The 19,312-nt window shown below is 47.2% G+C and overlaps 1 protein-coding gene across 1 annotated transcript in view; it reads right to left on the bottom strand.

Annotated features, from left to right (window-relative positions):
* The window catches only part of dgki (diacylglycerol kinase, iota), a 244,031-nt gene that overhangs the window by 92,293 nt on the left and 132,426 nt on the right, over nt 1-19,312 (bottom strand). The window contains exon 12 of the mRNA XM_072269422.1: nt 9,916-9,976. Within this exon, the coding sequence (XP_072125523.1) occupies nt 9,916-9,976 (61 nt within the window). The remainder of the gene's footprint in view (nt 1-9,915; nt 9,977-19,312) is intronic.

Here is a 19,312-nt window from a genome sequence, read left to right as displayed (position 1 = left end):
CAAAAAATGGGAACAAAAATATCTGGAACAAATCCTTTTGTGAAAATGTAGCAATAACATAAGGGGTAGGTCGACGAAGCCTTTTTCACCAGTCAGTGAGACCTTTGCTGACTTAACACCATATCCTTGACCTATGCCTTTATTCGATAATTTTGCATCGTGATTCGATTTGAAATTGGCAATCAATCACAGTTTGTGCAATATGACTCCAAATCACTGTCATTCACTGCATGCAGGAGTTTCCTGTTAACAAATCATTGAAAGGCTTCCCTAATTCTAAATCTATCTTGTACATCCGGCGGGGGGCTGCCTGATAACGCAGCCATTAGCGCTATGCATCACAGCGCCAGCGAACAGCGATTGGGGTTCAATTTCTGGCACCATCTGCATGGAGATTGTATATTCGCCCTGTGAGCATGTGGGTTTCCTCCCACATACCAGAGATGTACGGGTTAGGGATAGTAAGTTGTTACCACAGGAAGCATGGTTGACCCTGGCAGGCCACTCCCAGCGCATCCTCGGACTGTGTTGGTCGTTGACACTAATGATGAACTTCACTATATGTTTTGATGCTTCCATGTACATGTGACAAATAAAACTAATCTTAATCATGCAGCTTGAAAACCGACCCCTCAACCCACCAGGTCTATGATTACTATCAACCACCCAGCCACACTAAACCTTTTGTAGAATCAGCCCAACATTCACAACTCTCCCCAGGTTCTATCACTCACCTCCACATTAGGAGCCATTGCAGTGGCCAGTTAACCCATCCATATCTTTCTGGGATGCAAGAGGAAGCTAGGGGGAAACCCACAAGGAGATCATGCAAACTCCACACAGACAGTAGAAGAGGTTGGGATTAAACCTGGGTCGCTGAAGACGTGAGGTAGCAGTTCGATCAGCTGTGCCACAGAGTGGCTGCTATCTCCAGGTCTCAGAAACCCAGCTAAAGATTAGTGTGAGACAGGCAGGCTGGGTGAGTGATGCCACTACAACAATTCTGTACTCAACATCAGCAAGATTGTGGACCTCAGGAAGGGGGACGTTAAGGTTTATATCAGCTTCAAAGTTATGCTAATGAAGTATGGGGCCTGATTAATACTATCCACTGGCATTGAAGTTCCAGGTACCTGTCCCCTCTACGTTGTCAGCCAAGGTTTGGTAGTTCAGAGAGGGTCACTAATCCTTGCCCAGTACTGATCTACTGCTGCATTATATCTAGATAGAATGACCAGAATGGTGGAAATAATGTCCACTCAATAATTCTCATCTCCACTACTCGGCTCTCTTGCTGACTCGCAACGATGATACCCTCTCGGAGGGCTAAAGGGGCAATGGCTTGTTATGACAACAAGTGACCTATTGTCAAACAGTCTGCACCGTTGATGCAGCCAGACAATGTGAGTGAACCAACTGACTACAGTGGCCTGAACAATCAAACATAATTCTTAACACAAGAGGGTCTGTAGATGTGTGGGTCCAGAGTGCGAGGGGGGTTAGAGTGGGGATTGAGAGTGCGAGGGGGGTTAGAGTGGGGATTGAGAGAGTGAGGGGTGTTGGTGTGGGGGTCCAGAGGGTGAGAGGTGTTGGAGTGGGGATTGAGAGCGTGAGGGGTGTTGGAGTGGGGGTCCAGTGTGTGAGGGGTGTTGGAGTGGGGATTGAGATAGTGAGGGGTGTTGGAGTGGGGATTGAGAGAGTGAGGGGTATTGGAGTGGGGATTGAGAGAGTGAGGGGTGTTGGAATGGGGATTGAGAGAGTGAGGGGTGTTGGAGTGGGGGTCCAGTGTGTGAGGGGTGTTGGAGTGGAGGTCAGTAATGTATGTTGCGTTATGGCTGGGGACAAGGCTTGTATGTTTAAACACTGTATTCGTTGGACAAGTTATTATGCTACTCTCTGTTTTAAAAGAAACTGTCGGAACAGTGTATTTGGGTATTACCAGAAGTAACATCCCACAGTCTATAGAATCTGCTGCTCCACCATCACTAAAATCCCAGTAAGCCAGATTATCAAGGCGTTATTGTACATCAGAACAAGAGCTCGGTACTGTACTGCCTTGGGTCCTGCATTACCACAGGGCTGGATGTAAGCTTGTGGCTGTGGTGCTGATTTTCTGTTTTGCTGGAACTGAGGTGGCAAAGAGGGTCTCAATATGCAGAACATGATTGGGCATTCATTTAGTTACTGCCATCAGACTTTGAAAGTGCTATGCAATTTGCTTCATTTGCCCACTCCTACTTTGTACCTCAGCATGCCAGTTCCCATTACTAAGTAATTATAGGAAACCCCCACGTCACCATTGTTCAGGTTACAGGATATCTCCCTTCTAGAATTCACAAATCACTACCAAAAAAATGAGGTACAGATCAAAAACTCACTCTGATGGAAACAATCCAGAGAAATGAATACAAAATTAACATTTTTCCCAAATTTGCATCTTATAGAAAACCATAATTCACAGGAACAGAATTAGGCCATGCAGCCCATCTTGTCTGCTCCACCATTCGATCATGACTGATGATCCCTCTCAACCCCATTTTCCTGCCTCCCCCCCCCGTTACCCATGACACTTTACTAATCAAGAACCTATCAACCACTGCTTTAAATTTACCCAGTGATCAGCCTCCAATACTGTCTGTGGCAATGAATTCCACAGATTCACCATTCTTTGGCTGAAGAAGTTCCTCCTCATCTCTGTTCTAATGGGATATCCTTCCATTCTGAGGCTGTGCCCTCTGGTCCTAGTATCTCCTCCTATCGTAATCACCTGGTCCATGCCCACTCTGTTTAGGACTTTCAGTATTCAATAGGTTTCAATCAGATCTCCCCCCCGCCCCCCCATTACTCTAAACTCTAGTGAGTGTGGGCCTGGTGCCATCAGATGCTCCTCAAACGTTAACTCTTTCACTTCCAGATCATTCTCCTGAACTTCCTCTGGACCCTCTTTATGACATGCGCAGATGAAGTTGCTTCGCGTTATGGAGAGTCACGAGACAGGAGGTTTTCTTGTTGCCTAGCTCCCCCAATAAGCCAGCGATCACCTGCATTAGGCCAGCTTCCTCCACCACTTCTGCCGATTCAGTCCCAGTTTTAGGAGCTGCTGCTAACGGCCGTCGGTGCACCTGGCCACAGAACCCCTCTCACTGGCTGACTGATCACAGGTGATCAGTCTGACTGATCTGAGCCCCATCCTCCCATAACAGCACCAGAAACACTGAGCGGGTCAGGCATAGCTGTGGACCGAAAACCAGAGTTCATGCTTCAGGCCTGGGACTCTTCATCAGAGCTGGGAAAGAGAGGAAGAGGTAAAACAAGTGAGTTTATAGTAGCAGAGAAGGTGAGGGAGAGAGCGATAAGGTGATGGGAACACCTCTGATAGGGTGAGATCAAATGGATCAAAGTGGCAGTGAGAAATACGGATGAATTATGTGCTATTATGAGCTGTGAGGCAAGATGGCTGGCCGGGCTGTGCCAATGGAGAGGGAGAAAAAACTGAGCCAAATCAGAGATGGAGGACTGATGAAATGACCATTAATGATCCAGAGAGCAAGAGCAAGTCTCAGAATCTTATAATGAAGTTTAATATCACTGGCATACAAAGTAATGCAAAAAGAGAGTCGCCTAAGGTTGGAGAATTTAAGAGAGGTGTGGAGGGAAATCGTCAGCTAACCAGAGAGACTCCGGATGCAACGTACCCTTCCATTGAGATACAGCGTGGAATAGGCCCTTCTGGCCCTTCGAGCTGTGCTATCCAGCAACGCCCAGCCTAATTACAGGACCATTTACAATGACCAATTAACCCGCCAAATTGGTACATCTTTCAGCTGTGGGAGGAAACCAGAACACCCGGGGGACAGTATCATGTCCTGAAGGAGCTGTCGTCCTGGGATGGAAAGTGGGCTGCTGGTCTTCAAGCCTGCCCTTGGCCTCATCGTGATGGTGCAGGAGAGCCCAGCCGGGGAGGCGAGAGGGACGGAGAGTAAAGGAGACGGGCTTCAGGGTCAGTACTGTGGATCCCCTGCAGAGCTCCACAAAGTGATCATCCTATCCGTGCCTGATTTCTCCAGTGGAGAGGATGAGCGCCCAGTTCAGTGCACCAGGCTGGAAGAAGTGCCGACAAGTTGTTGCTTTTCGGTCCCTGGATGGTAAAAGCAGGTGGCAGGCCAGGGGTTGCATCAAGGAAAATATTGAAAGCTGGGAGCAGTTGGAGGGCCAGAGATATGAAGGATCAAGGATCAAACGTATTCACCATATACATCTACATTTATTAGGAATTTGCTGTCATGGTTGGAATGACATGCAACGATAAACAACTTCCAGCAAATATAAAGAATAAAGAATTATATAAAAAATAAAGTTAGCATTTAAAGTACAGATTGGGAATAAAATATGTATAAATACCAGCACGTGTTTACAATGTAAACTGCATTATAACATTTGGTTAGAAGTGTTGACAGTACAGTGACAGGGGTAATGGATCAGAATCAGAATAGGGGGAGATTGGGGAGGGTGGGGTGCTAACTCGAATGGTTGATCAGATTAACTGTCTGGGGAAAGAAACTTTAAAGATGGCGTGAAGTTTTTGTTTTAATAGCCTGATAGTGCTTTCCAAAATGAAGCTTCTGGAAAAGGTAGTTTGCAGGGTGGGTTGATTTACTGCCTGCTTCTTTGCCTTGGACACACATAAGACCTTCAGCGATGGTTGACTGGAGCCAATTACCTTTCCTGCTCTCTTTGTCCCACCCATCTCTCACCCACTTTCTCCATTCCTGAAAACTAACTTAATGTTCCCTCTTTGCCAGTTCTGATGAAGAGTCTCAGTCCCAGAACTGCAGCTCTCTTTTCTACAGATGCTGACCGACCTGCTTAGTGTTTCCAGCATCTTCCAGTTTTATCTTGGGTTTCCAGCATCTGCAGTTTGATTTCTGATGCCCATCGTTCCATGTGCACCCGTGGGCTAGTGAGCAAGGTACCTACCCCTCCCCAGTTGAGAGTACGGGCCAGGTCATTTCCCGTCCCCAGCGGGAGGACTGCAACAGGAGGCTGGGGTTTGAGCTGTAGTTCATCCAGCAAGGAAAGAATCCAGCCAACCTGGACAGAGAGAGAGAGACAGACAGACAGACAGACACAGAGGGGAAGAGAGGGAGTGAGAGAGTGCAAGAGAGAGAGACAGAGAATGTACATCACTGAACATCAGCTTCAGAGTCCGTCCCCTTAATGTCAAAGTGGAGGCATGCCAGGGTATTGAGCGTAGGAGGAACTATATAACTTCTAGTTCAAAACTGTGCCCACATTTGACATTTTAAACCTGTAATATCAGCAATAACAACAGCATTGGAGGAAGTTACACATTAAAAAACCCATTTTATACTACACATTAATTCCAACCTCCAGTCCTCAGCAGACTTGGGATCCAATTATACAACGGAACCTGATTTGTATTGAATTTTTAATTGGTTTGAGCTTCCCAGTTCCAAAGCACTGCTCACTGTCAACAGTGGCCTGTCAGCCATGGATTGCCAACGCAGTGCTGGGCTCACTGGCCTCAGGAGTTCATCTCCAAGAAGGCACTCAGTGCAGAGCGAGCGCTGCACCACGGCAGGACAGCAGTTAAGCCATAGCGGTTACCGCAGAAGCAATCCAGATTCCCTGAGTTCAAATCCCACCATGGCAGGTGAGGAATTTAAATTCATCTGATAATCCAGGAGTTTAATTTAGGAATTATGACCACAAGCTACATCAAAAAAATCTAATGTAGTTCACCATCAATAGTCTTCAGAGTGTGGGGGATCTGCCATCCTTACCCTGTCTGGCCTGCACATGGTGATGATGATGATGACGCCGACTCAGGCCTGAGAGGCCTGCATCAGGCATTTTCATGCCTTACAAGGCGCGGATTGGAAGGCTGTGTGGGGCGCCACTCCTCGCACAGACATTTCGCAGTACTTTTCCCTTTTATTTTACGAGGTTGAGTTGCAAGCTCAACACTCAACCCAGAACGGATGGAAAGCGTACTCGGGAGCGGCCAACTGGATTCGAACTCGGGAACCTCCGTTCCGGAGTCCGGCGCTGATGACACTGCGCCACCAGCCGACCATGCCTCCAGACCAACCAGTGAGGTTGCCCCTGAAATGACCAAGCAACCAACTGGGTAACAGAGGCATTGAAGTCCAGAGCCCAAAGGAGAGACAAATAAAGCAAAAACAAACAATGTACTGCCTCTGATCAGGTAATGGCAGTGAACAAGAGAGGGGAGAGCGGAGAGAGAGGTGGCCTGAGATGTTAACTCCAGTTCTCTCTCTACAGATGCCGACTCACCTGCTGAGTGTTTCCAACCTTCTGGAGTACAGGGAGGGCCATCCTGGCAGGAGAAAGGGGGGAGCAACTATTCAGGGGGTGCTGGGGGGGTTGTAAGAGAGCATGGGAAGAAACTAAATAACTCAGGAATAAAGGAAGTTTGCACTCTGAGCCTTGGAATCATAAGTCACATACAGAGGTGACACACTACACCCCTCATCCTTTAATGTCTCAACATTATTCATCTTGGTGCATGGAGACTTCTGATCAGCTGCCCCTCATCAGTTCACCTCCAATGCTGTGGCTGAGTCCAGCTGTCAAAAGGGATACGGCCCCTTCCCTGAACTCCAGCTCTCTATCTACTTCAGGAACAGGTGCCTACAGGTGATGGAGAGCTATCCATTCAGCAGGAGAGTTAGTTTCCCATGGCTGTGCTGAGCTGGGTGTGGAATAGTGATCTATGTTTGAGGGCAAGCCTGAGGTACTGCAAGAGTGCAGTCTCTCTTTAACCACCGCCCCCTCCCCCCCCCCAAGGGAGCACACAATCCTTGCCCATCAGCATGCCTGTCCCATTCACCTGGGGCCACCAATCATCTTTTAAAAGCTGCAATGAGGGAACAAAATTAGCTAAGGGCACTAATTGGCTTGTCTGGCTGGAACAATTTGCAAGAGGGAAGTTTAGGATGATGATAGACTTTTTCAGATATAGCCAAACAAATGTGGTGTTGACGGAGCTCTTCCCACAGAAAAACACAGACTCTATTCCCTGGAGCATGGGAGATGGGGTATTTGATAGAGCTAAACAAATGTATGAGTAATATAGATCAGTTTATGTAAGCAGGCTTTTCCACTGAGGTTGGATGAGACTAGAACCAGAGGTTAAGGTAAAAGTTAAAATATTTAAGGGGAACATGAAGGGCAACATTTTCACTCTGAGGGTGGTGAGAGTGTGGAACAAACTGCCACTGGAAGTCATGGATGTGGGTTCAATAATAATAATAATAAAGAGAAATCCGTATAGGTACACGGATGAGAGAGGTACTGAGGGAGGGCAATGGCCTGGATTCCAGTAGATGGGAGTAGGTAGAAGACAAGGCTGGCAGGGATTAGATGGGCCAAAGGGACTGTTTCTGCACTGTGATGCTATGTAGATCCATTTAAACTGCCTAGTCTAATCAACCTGCAACCTGACCATAGCCCCCACACTTTATCCATCCATCTACCTATCTAAACTTATCTTAAATGTTGAAATCAAGTGTGCACGCACCACTTGTGCCAGCAGCTTATTCCACACTCTCACAGCCCCCGGTTGAAAAAGTTTCCCTTCATGTTTGCCCTTAAATATTTCATCCTTCACCCTCAACCCATGGCCTCTAGTTGTAGTCCCACCCGACCTCAGTGGGAAAAGTTTGCTTGCTTTGACCTATCTATACCCCTCATAATTTTGCATACCTCTATCAAATCTCTCCATAATCTTCTACATTCCAGGAAATAAAGTCCTAGCCTATTCAATCTTTCCATATAACCCAGGCCCTCCTGTCACAGTAGCATTCTTGTAAATTTTCAAACTTATTTACATCTTTCCTGCAGGTAGGTGACCAAAACTACACTAATACTCCAAATTAGGCCTCACTCATTTCTTTATACAACATACAACATCAACATAAGATCCCATCCCTTGTACGGAATACTTTGATCTACGAAGTCCAATGTGCCAAAAACATTCTTTACGGCCCTATTTACCTGTGCTACCACTTTCAATGAACTGTGAACCTGTACTCCCAAAACCCTTTGATCTATAGCACTCCTCAGTGCCCTATTATTCACAGTGTAAGATCTACCCTGGTTGGTCCTACCAAAGTGCAACATTTTACACTTGTCTGCATTAAATTCTGTCTGCCATTTTTCCAACTGGTCCAGATCCTGCTGCAAGCTCTGATAGTCTTCCTCACTGTCTACTACACTGGCAATCTTGGTGTCATCCAGTTAACCACATCATCATCCAGATAGTTGACACAGATTAGAAACATGAAAGGACCCAGCACCATCCCTGCGCACACCACTAATCACGGGTCTCCAGTCAGAGAGGCAACCGCCTACTACCGCTCCCTGGCTTCTCCCACAAAGCCAAAGTCGAATCCAATTTACTACCTCATCTTCAATGTCAAGCAACTGAACTTTCTTGACCAATCTCCCATGTCGGACCTTGTCAAATGCCTTGCTAAAGTCCATGCAGACAACATGCACTGCAAGCCATCATCAACTTTCCTGCTACCTTCCTCGTGTGTGGCTGGAATAAAGACCCCAATTCCCCGTTGGCCAACAGCTTCTCAGGTTCCCTCCGTCCCCGGACAATGCGTCGTCAAAACTGGCGTGCTGGGAGCTCTCGCAGCTTCCGGCAACCTGCCCTTCAGTGGTTCTTGAGGTTACTACAGGAGGGACCGTATCCCGGTGGAGCACACTACGACAATGGATTTTAATTGCTGCAAAGAACCGTCAACTGATCACTCTTATCAGCCCATACTCTGCGCATAGGCCAGTTCGAATGTGCTTGTCTGCGGTTGAACAGATGAACTATTGGAAAACAGTCTGTGGTTGTCTGTAAGAGGCTGGTGATCTGCAGAGGGAATCGAGGATGGGTCCGAGATCGATCTTGGAGTGCTCTCGATGTGCGTCGCCCAGCATGTACTGCACCGCCTTGGGTTGGGAGCCAGCGGGATGACGGTCCTGACAGACAAATTAATCGATCGTGGGCGCGATCTTTACGGATTCCTAGGATTAGCTCTCTTGTAGAGCGCCCACCAACACTTACGCCCCATTGGAAGGGGCGGGGGTGCGAGATTCAAGCACTGTAGTCTGACCTGGACACTCCCTGTACCATGAATGAAGCAGGGCAAGGACTGGCCCGGGCCGTGTCATTTGTTCTTGGTTGGCGCGTCTGCGAGCCAAGCTCAGTACTGTACTTCATCCTATTCTGGACTGAAATTCGTGAATTGCCCCCGAGTTAAACGGCCCACTACCCTCACTGCCCCGAACTGCCCGGTCTCTTCCACCATGCGCTAAAAACCCACTCCCTCTCTTCATATGATCATTTAACAGTAATCAGGGGCTTGGATTCCACCCCACTCCCCCCGGGAGAAGACTAAGGGCAGCTAGACCTTGCTGAGGAAAGAGCAAAGCAGCGGTAAATCAAACAGGCTAAGAAACAACACTGACAGAACAGTACTTCTATATCGAGACTGATGATGAAAAAAGTCTCTGTTTGGCCCCAGACTTTGATGCATTGGCTGTTGCTAATAGGATTGGCATAATCTAAATTGTTTTCAAGAGGAGCTAGATGAATAGTGGAATATGATTTTAAAAACTGGCTCGTTTTCCTCAGTTCTAACATGAAGCTGCGGAGGAAGGCGCAGCCCTCGGGGATTTAAGGCGGGCAGCGGATTTCTGTCCTCCTCTGCATTTTTGTGGATATCCACAAGAAGAATCAAGTACCCCAACCCCCACCTTTCACAACCAGCTCCCGCTGATCGAGCACACACACCACAAGGAAACCAAATACATTACTCCCACGCTTCCTCGTTCATATGATCGACGGGTTCGTTCGCTATCCATACATACCGTTCCGTCGCCGCCACAGGCCAGAATCCGCAGGTTGGCCACCTTCCTGTAGAGCTCCAAACTGTTTAGGAAACAGGAGACATTTACCAAAGAATCGCACAAGTAAACAGTAAAACCAGCAGGTAGAATTCACAGTACCCTTCCGGGGTTCTGAGCTACCAAAATGTGCCCAGCTCACACCCTCGAAGTAAAATCCATACAATTCTGGATACATAATACTAACACTATTCTTACTACTCACTGTGGATATAGAGTACCGAATCCGGCTTCGGATACTTAAGTAATTCTAACGGCTAGAACAATGCTTTACAATACAAGCGGCCTGGGTTCAATTCCCGTCGCTGTAAGTCTGTACTGTACATTCAGGTAATTGGTCATTGTAAATTGTCCCCTGATGGGAGGAGATGATTCCTGGTTGGCTTGGCTCTCCTATCTCAGTAAATAAATACTAAGTACATTCACGTCCTAGAATTCTGTAGAGAGCTACTGCACGCACCATTTACATCAATCCTACACCAACCTTGAGCTACGTGGGAGGGAAAAGTGAGATTGATCATGAAGTAGGTCGCAACAACATTGTGGGCCGAATGGCCTACACACAGTTTGCTGTTCTATGAACCAATCCCATTTTATTCTCCCCATGTTCCTATCGACACCTCCCAGATTCTGCCACTCACCTACACACTAGGGACAATTTCCAACGGCCTATTAACTTTCCAACCAGCACGTCTTCGGGACATGGGAGGGAACTGGCAGGCGGTGGGTATTCACACGGTCACGGGAAGAACCTGCAAACTCCGCATGGACAGCGTTGGAAGTTAAGACTGAACCTGGCTCTCAGGAATTGCGAAGCAATGGCACAGGAGCAGCAGTCCTCTACAAGCAAAACACTGTGCCTGCTGTTGATCAGGTATCGATGGTGGGTCAGAGGACAGGGTGAGGATCTGTACCTGACCACTCACAGCCTTTCCAATTTGCCCTCTGTGCAGCCTGCCCTCTGTTCTCTCCGCCCTTCCTTCTCAATTGAACTGAAACATTAACTCCATTGCTCTCTCCACAGACGCTGCCTGACCCACTGCGTATTTCCAGTATTAGTACTCACTGCATGATCTGCTAAGTAGAGTCATAGAGCGCTACAGTATAGATACACAGGCCCTTCAGCCTATCTAGGCTGTGCTGACCCAGTCCTGCCTGGTTCTACCTATCTGCAGCTAGACCACAGCAACCCACCCATGTACCTCTCCAAACCTCTCTTAATTGCTGCAATTGAACCCGCATCCACCACCACCACCGGCAGCTGGTTCCACACTCACACCACCCTCTGAATGAAGAAGCTCCCCCTCAGGTTCCCCTTAAATATTTCACCTTTCACCCGAAACCTATGACCTCCAGGTCTTGTCTCAACCAACCTCAGGGGAAAAAGCTTGCATTTATGTGCCCTGCCCCTCAGTATTTTGTACACTGTACCAGTATAAGATCTTCCCTCATTCTCCTGCACTCCAGGGAATAAAATCCTAAAGCATTCAACATACTCCTGTAACTCAGATTCCTAAGTCCCAGCAACATCATTGAAAATGTTCTCTGCCCTCTTTCAAGCCCATAGGGTCTATATCAGCTCATCAGTAGGAAGCACTGATTCCTACTGTGGGATAAACTGGAGAAGTTGGAAGTACTGGGGACCAGATAGAGGTATAGGTAGGTGTAGACCTTGTCTACGAAAAGTAGTTCAATGAATTATTGGATGGTGGGTCAATTTGGCCACTGTAAGTTGTTGCTCTGTGGGTAGGTGGCAGAACGATCGAATAGATGGGCTTGTGAGGAGAATAAGTTGCACGTTACACTAAAATAAGAATGACACTGATGGGATTGCACTGGTGAGAATTGGCAAGAAACGGAACCGAAGAGCTGAAGGAAATGGGCAGACCACTTGGCTCCTCAGGCCTGCCCTGGCTGATCTGCCCACAGACCACATCTCTGCTCCTGTGCCCATTCCCCATAGCCCTCAACGCCCTGATCTATCAAAACTGTGTCCACTTCCTTAATTAGTGCCTTCAATGATAGAACCATAGAACCATAGAAACTACAGCACAGAAACAGGCCCTTTGGCCCTTCTTGGCTGTGCTGAACCATTTTCTGCCTAGTCCCACTGACCTGCACACGGACCATATCCCTCCATACACCTCCCATCCATGTATCTGTCCAATTTATTCTTAAATGTTAAAAAAGAACCTGCACTTACCACCTCGTCTGGCAGCTCATTCCATACTCCCACCACTCTCTGTGTGAAGAAGCCCTCCCTAATGTTCCCTTTAAACTTTTCCCCCCTCACCCTTAACCCATGTCCTCTGGTTTTTTTCTCCCCTTGCCTCAGTGGAAAAAGCCTGCTTGCATTCACTCTATCTATACCCATCATAATTTTATATACCTCTATCAAATCTCCCCTCATTCTTCTACGCTCCAGGGAATAAAGTCCTAACCTATTCAACCTTTCTCTGTAACTCAGTTTCTCAAGTCCCGGCAACATCCTTGTAAACCTTCTCTGCACTCTTTCAACCTTATTAATATCCTTCCTGTAATTTGGTGACCAAAACTGAACATAATACTCCAGATTCGGCCTCACCAATGCCTTATACAACCTCATCATAACATTCCAGCTCTTATACTCAATACTTCGATTAATAAAGGCCAATGTACCAAAAGGTCTCTTTACGACCCTATCTACCTGTGACGACACTTTTAGGGAATTTTGTATCTGTATTTCCAGATCCCTCTGTTCCACTGCACTCCTCAGTGCCTTACCATTAACCCTGTATGTTCTACGTTGGTTTGTCCTTCCAACGTGCAATACCTCACACTTGTTAGTATTAAACTCCATCTGCCATTTTTCAGCCCATTTTTCCAGCTGGTCCAAGTCCCTCTGCAGGCTCTGAAAACCTTCCTCACTGTCTACTACACCTCCAATCTTTGTATCATCAGCAAACTTGCTGATCCAATTTACCACATTATCATCCAGATCATTGATATAGATGACAAATAACAATGGACCCAGCACTGATCCCTGTGGCACACCACTAGTCACGGGCTTCCACTTGGAGAAGCAATTCTCTACCACCGCTCTCTGGCTTCTTCCATCGAGCCAATGTCTAATCCAATTTACCACCTCTCCATGTATACCTAGCGACTGAATTTTCCTAACTAACCTCCCATGTGGGACCTTGTCAAAGGTGTTACTGAAGTCCATGTAGACAATATCCACTGCCTTCCCTTCATCCACTTTCCTGGTAACCTCCTCGAAAAACTCCAACAGATTGGTCAAACATGACCTACCATGCACAAAGCCATGTTAACTCTCCCTAATAAGCCCCTGTCTATCCAAATGCTTGTAGATTCTGTCTCTTAGTACTCCCTCCAATAACTTAACTACTACTGACGTTAAACTCACCGGCCTATAATTTCCCGGATTACTTCTCGATCCTTTTTTAAACAACGGAACAACATGAGCCACTCTCCAATCCTCCGGCACTTCACCTGTAGACAGCGACATTTTAAGTATTTCTGCCAGGGCCCCCGCAATTTCAACACTAGTCTCCTTCAAGGTCCGAGAGAACACTCTGTCAGGTCCTGGGGATTTATCCACTTTAATTTTCCTCAAGACAGCAAGCACCTCCTCCTTTTCAATCTGTACAGTTTCCATGGTCTCACTACTTGATTCCCTCAATTCCATAGATTTCATGCCAGCTTCCTTAGTAAATACAGACGCAAAAAACCTATTTAAGATCTCCCCCATTTCCTTTGGTTCCGCACAAAGCTGACCACTCTGATCTTCAAGAGGACCAATTTTATCCCTTACAATCCTTTTGCTCTTAATATACTTGTAAAAGCTCTTTTAATGTAGCTTCCAGAACCTTCTGGGGCAGAGTTGTAAAATCACACAGCAGGGAAACAGGCTTTTCAGTCCAGCTCATCCACGCCAACCAGGATGTCTATCTTAAGCTAGTCCCATCTGCCCACATTTGACCCATATCCCTCTACACCTTTCCAATCCATGTAACTGTCCAAGTCTATGTTAAATCTTGCTATACTGCCTGAAAAAAATCACAGCCACATTAGAGAATTCCAGAGGTTCAGCAGGGAGTTCTTACACACCTCAGTTTTCAGCAAAGGGATGAATGGCTTCCTCCTGGATAATCGTAAGTGACAGCTGTCAGGTTAGGGCTTCAGGTCTCGATGCCTGCGGCCTGGTCAGCCCTCGTAGGCTGATCCACTTCAAACTGGGCCCACTCTCAGGCATGTGCATTTAGCACAGGGTAAGATCCAACTTCTTCAGGTGCATTTTCCCATCCATCTCCACACCAATATTCAAGCGAGAATGTGCTTAGGTGCATGAATCTATTGATCCACTGCTATGTAGCCTGTACTACATAACCAAAAGCACCTGGTTCCCTCGATACTGAGTCATCAGATTTGAAGCATTAACTTGCTTGCCAGAAGGAAAGTTGAAGAGATGTGTACATCCCTAAATTAACATCATCGGGCATAGCTGCATAATCTGAGGTACTCTTCCAGCTGCACCATTTGAAGTATGCCTACATCTATTCCCTTGAATCTTCAGGCTATGTCCCCTAGTTCTAGTTCACTTAGCAGTGGAATCAACCTCCCTGCCTCTATCTTATCTATCCTCTTCATAGTTTTATATGTTTCTATAAGATCCCATCTTGTTCTTCTGAATTCCAGTGAGTATGGTCACATAGTAACATTTTGTGCACCACAGTCCCCAAGGAGACATTGGATTGCAGAGAAGGACACAGAGCTTTAAAGAAGTGAGCGCGGGCAGTTGGGACATTTTGCACACCACAGTCTCTGAGGAGACACTGGATTGCGCATAATAAGGCACTTGGAGAGGCCCAATACAAATAAGTTAGGTTTAAGCGGAGCCGTTGTTGTGTGAGCGAGCCAGTGTTAGAGTGGGGGGGGGGGGGGGTTGAGACTCTGGCGAGGAGAAACGTAGGCCATAGGTAGGTTTCTCTGTTATTCATTCTTTCTTTATTTCTTATTGCACAGTTAGAGCAATGTGGATGCCAGGCAGAATAGTGGAATGCTCATCTTGGTTGATGTGGGAAGGCTGGCAAACCTCCAGTGTCCCTGAAGAATACACCTGTAAGAAGTGCATCCAGCTGCAGCTTCCAACAGACCGTATTAAGAAGCTGGAGCTGGAACTAATGAAGTCTGGATCATTCAGGAGGCAGAGGGGTTGATAGACAGGACACACAGGGAGGTAGTTACGCCCAAGGTGTAGGATGCAGGTAACTGATTGACCATCACAAGGGGGAAAGGGCATAGTCAACTATTCAGTGTACCCCTCACCACTTTGGATGACGCTGGGGGCATGACCTAGCAGAAGAAAGCCACAGTGGTCAGGTCTCTGGCTCTATGATTCAGAAGGGAAGGGTGGGGTGGGGGGAAACAGGAAAGCTGTAATGATAGGGGATTCATTGGTTGGGGGAACAGAAGAAGGTTCTGTGGATGAGAACGAGATTCCTGGATGGTATGTTGCTTCCTGGGTGCCAGGGTCAGGGACATCTCGGACCGAGTCCACAGAATTTTTAAGTGGGAGGGTGAGAAGCCAGAGGTTGTGGTCCATGTCGGCACCCATGACATGGGTAGAAGGGATAGCGAGGTCCTACAAAGTGAGTTCAGGGAGTTAGGTGCTAAGTTAAAGGACAGGGTCTCCAGGGTTGAGATCTCAGGATTGCTACCCATGCCACATGCTGGTGAGGTTAGAAATAGGAAGATCATACAGTTTAACATGTGCGTAAGGAGTCGGCGCAGGAGGGAAGGCTTCAGGTTATTGGATCATCGGGTTCCCTTCCAGGGAAGGTGTGGCCTGTACAGAAGGGATGATTTGCACCTGAACAGGGTGAGCGGGGGGTGTTTAGCATGAAGGCTTGCTTGTGCTGCATGGGGTAGGGGGGAGGGGTTGTTTAAACTAGAGTTTCAGGGGGATGGAAAGCAGGACACCGGAACAGATAGTAGTGTTTGTGGAGAAAGATGTTACTAAGCTGACTAGACGCCAGGAATCAAAAAGTTGAACATGGTGGGACTAAAGTTCTGAGCTGCACAGGAGTATTGTAGGAAAGGCAGATGAGTATGTGGAATTATGACATTGTAGACATGAGTGAGACTTGGTTGCAGAAGGGGCAGGAATGGCAGCTCAGTATTCCAGTGTTCTGTTTTAGACATGATAGGGTGGGAGGGAATAAAAGGGGAAGGGGGTATTACTAGTCAGGGAAGATGTCACAGAGGTGCCCAGACAGAACAGACTGGAGAGCTTGTCTATTGTGGCTTTATGGGTAAGAATAAGAAAGCAATCATCACATTAGTGGGATCACACTATAGACCACCAAACAGTCCACAGGACTTAGAAAAGGATAGCAAGGGACAAAATTGGTCCTCTGGGAGATCATAGTGGTATTCTATGTGTGGAGCTGAAGGAGGTGGGGGGAGATCGTAAATAGATTTTTTGCATCTCTAATTACTCGAGAGATGGACACAGAGTTTATAGATGTGAGGAAATGCAACAGCGAGGTCAGGAACCTTATACAGATTACAGAGAAGGAGATGTTTGCTGTTTTGAGGCAAATTATGGTGGATAAATCCTCAGTGCCTGACAAGATATTTACTCAGACCCAGTGGGAGGCAAGTGCAGAAATTGCAGGGGCCCTAGCAGAGATATGTGTTTAAAAAGTTGTTAGCCACAGGTGAGATACAGGGGGATTGGAGGATAGTTAATGTTGTTCCATTGTTTAAGAAAGGCTCTAAGAATAGGCCAGGAAATTATAGGCTGAGAGCCTGATATCAGTATTGGGAAAGTTATTGGCAGGTATCCTAAGGGAATGAATATATAAGTATTTGGATAGACAAGGATTAATTTGGGATAGTCCACATGGCTTTGTGTGTGTTAGGTCATAAATAACCAATCTTATATAGAACTTTTTGAAGCAGTTACTAGGAAAGTTGATGAAGGCAAGGAAATAGATGTTGTCTACATGGACTTCAGCAAGGACTTTGACAAGGTCCCATATGGGAGATTGGCCGAGAAGGTTTAGTCGTTTGACATTCAAGATAAGGTAGTAAATTGGATTAGACATTGGCTCCGTGGGAGAAGCCAGAGGGTGGTAATAAACGATTGCCTCCCTGACTGGAAGCCTGTAATTAGTGGAGTGCCACAGGGATCAGTGCTGAGTTCATTGTTGTTTGTCACCTATATCAGCGAGCTGGATGAAAATGTCGTAAACTGGATCACCAAATTTGCAGATGACACCAAGATCTGTGGACAGCGAGAAAAGCTATCAAAGCTTGCAGTGGGATCTGCATCAGCTGGAAAAATGGCCGATGGAATTGAATGCAGATGGGTGTGAGGTGTTACACTTTGGGAGGACCAACCATGGTGGGACTTACACAGTGAGCGATAGGCCACTGAGATGTGCTGTAGAACAGAAAGATCTGGGAATACGAGATCCATAATCATTGAAAGTGGAGTCACAGGTAGATAGGCTCCTAAATAAAACTTCTGGCAGACTGGCTTTCGAAAGTCAATGTAATGTTGTAATGTTATGTTGAAATTGGGAAAGATGTTGGTAAGGCCTTATGTGGAGTACTCTGTGCAGCTTTGGCCACCTACCCACAGGAAAGATGTAAAGAAGATTGAAAGAGTGCAGAGAAAATTTACAAGGATGTTGCAGGGACTTGGGCTATAGTGACAGGCTGAATGGGTTTGAACTTTATTTCTTCAAACAGATAATTTTTTTTCACTTTTAGCGTGTCGCACCCGACAGTCAGCCATTCTTGTCTGGCGCGTGCTGTCAGAATTAGTCTCCTTTCGGATTAATCGGGTCACGATATGAACGTTCCTGACTCGACCCTTTTTCTTTTACGAGGCTGAGTGGCTAGTTTGACGCTCAACCTGGCGCGGATGGAAAGTGTGCTCGGGGGGTGGCCCGACTTGGATTCGAACTTGGGAACCTTTGCTCCGGAGTCCGGCGCTGATGCCATTGAAGATTGGCAGACAGGACTGAAGTGAGATTTGATAGAGGTGTACAAAATTATGAGAGCATAGATAGCGTAAATGCAAGCAAGCTTCTTCCATTGAGACACGAGGAATTCTGCAGTTGCTGGAAATTCAAGCAACACACATCAAAGTTGCTGGTGAACGCAGCAGGCCAGGCAGCATCTCTAGGAAGAGGTACAGTCGACGTTTCAGGCCGAGACCCTTGTCAGGACTAACTGAAGGAGGAACTAGTAAGAGATTTGAAAGTGGGAGGGGGAGGGGGAGATGAAAAATGATAGGAGAAGACAAGAGGGGGAGGGATGGAGCCAAGAGCTGGACAGGTGATAGGCAAAAGGGATACGAGAGGATCATGGGACAGGAGGCCCAGGGAGAAGGAAAAGGGGGAGGGGGGAAAAAGCCCAGAGGATGGGCAAGGGGTATAGTCAGATGGACAGAGGGAGAAAAAGGGATCTGCCACCTCCAACGGGATCCCACCACTAAGTATATCTTTCCCTTCCCCCCCCCCCCCCCGCTTTCTGCAGGGATCGCTCCCTACGTGACTCCCTTGTCCATTCATCACCCCCATCCCTCCCCAGTGATCTCTCTCCTGGCACTTATCCTTGTAAGTAGAACAAGTGCTAAACATGCCTTTACATTTCCTCCCTTACCACCATTCAGGGCCCCAGACAGTCCTTCCAGGTGAGGCAACACTTCACCTGTGAGTTGGCTGGGGTGACATACTGCGTCCGGTGCTCCCAATGTGGCCTTCTATATATATCGGCGAGACCCGATGCACACTGGGAGATCGCTTTGCTGAACACCTACGCTCTGTCCGCCAGAGAAAGCAGGATCTCCCAGTGGCCACACATTTTAATTCTACATCCCATTCCCATTCTGATATGTCTATCCACGGCCTCCTCTACTGTAAAGATGAATCCACAGTCAGGTTGGAGGAACAACACCTTATATTCTGTCTGGGTAGCCTCCAACCTGATGGCATGAACATCGACTTCTCTAACTTCCGCTAATGCCCCACCTTCCCCTCCTACCCCATCCGTTATTTATTTATACACACATATTCTTTCTCTCTCTCTCCTTTTTCTCCCTCTGTCCCTCTGACTATACCCTTTGCCCATCCTCTGGGTTTCCACCCCCCCCTTTTCCTTCTCCCTGGGCCTCCTGTCCCATGATCCTCTCGTATCCCCTTTTGCCTATCACCTGTCCAGCTCTTGGCTCCATCCCGCCCCCTCCTGTCTTCTCCTATCATTTTGGATCTCCCCCTTCCCCTCCAACTTTCAAATCTCTCACTAACTCTCCCTTAAGTTAGTTCTGACGAAGGGTCTCGGCCTG

This window comes from Mobula birostris, chromosome 9 (assembly GCF_030028105.1).
Source record: "Mobula birostris isolate sMobBir1 chromosome 9, sMobBir1.hap1, whole genome shotgun sequence".
Classification (NCBI taxonomy): Eukaryota; Metazoa; Chordata; class Chondrichthyes; order Myliobatiformes; family Myliobatidae; genus Mobula; species Mobula birostris.
This window is presented reverse-complemented; position numbering and strand designations above follow the sequence as displayed.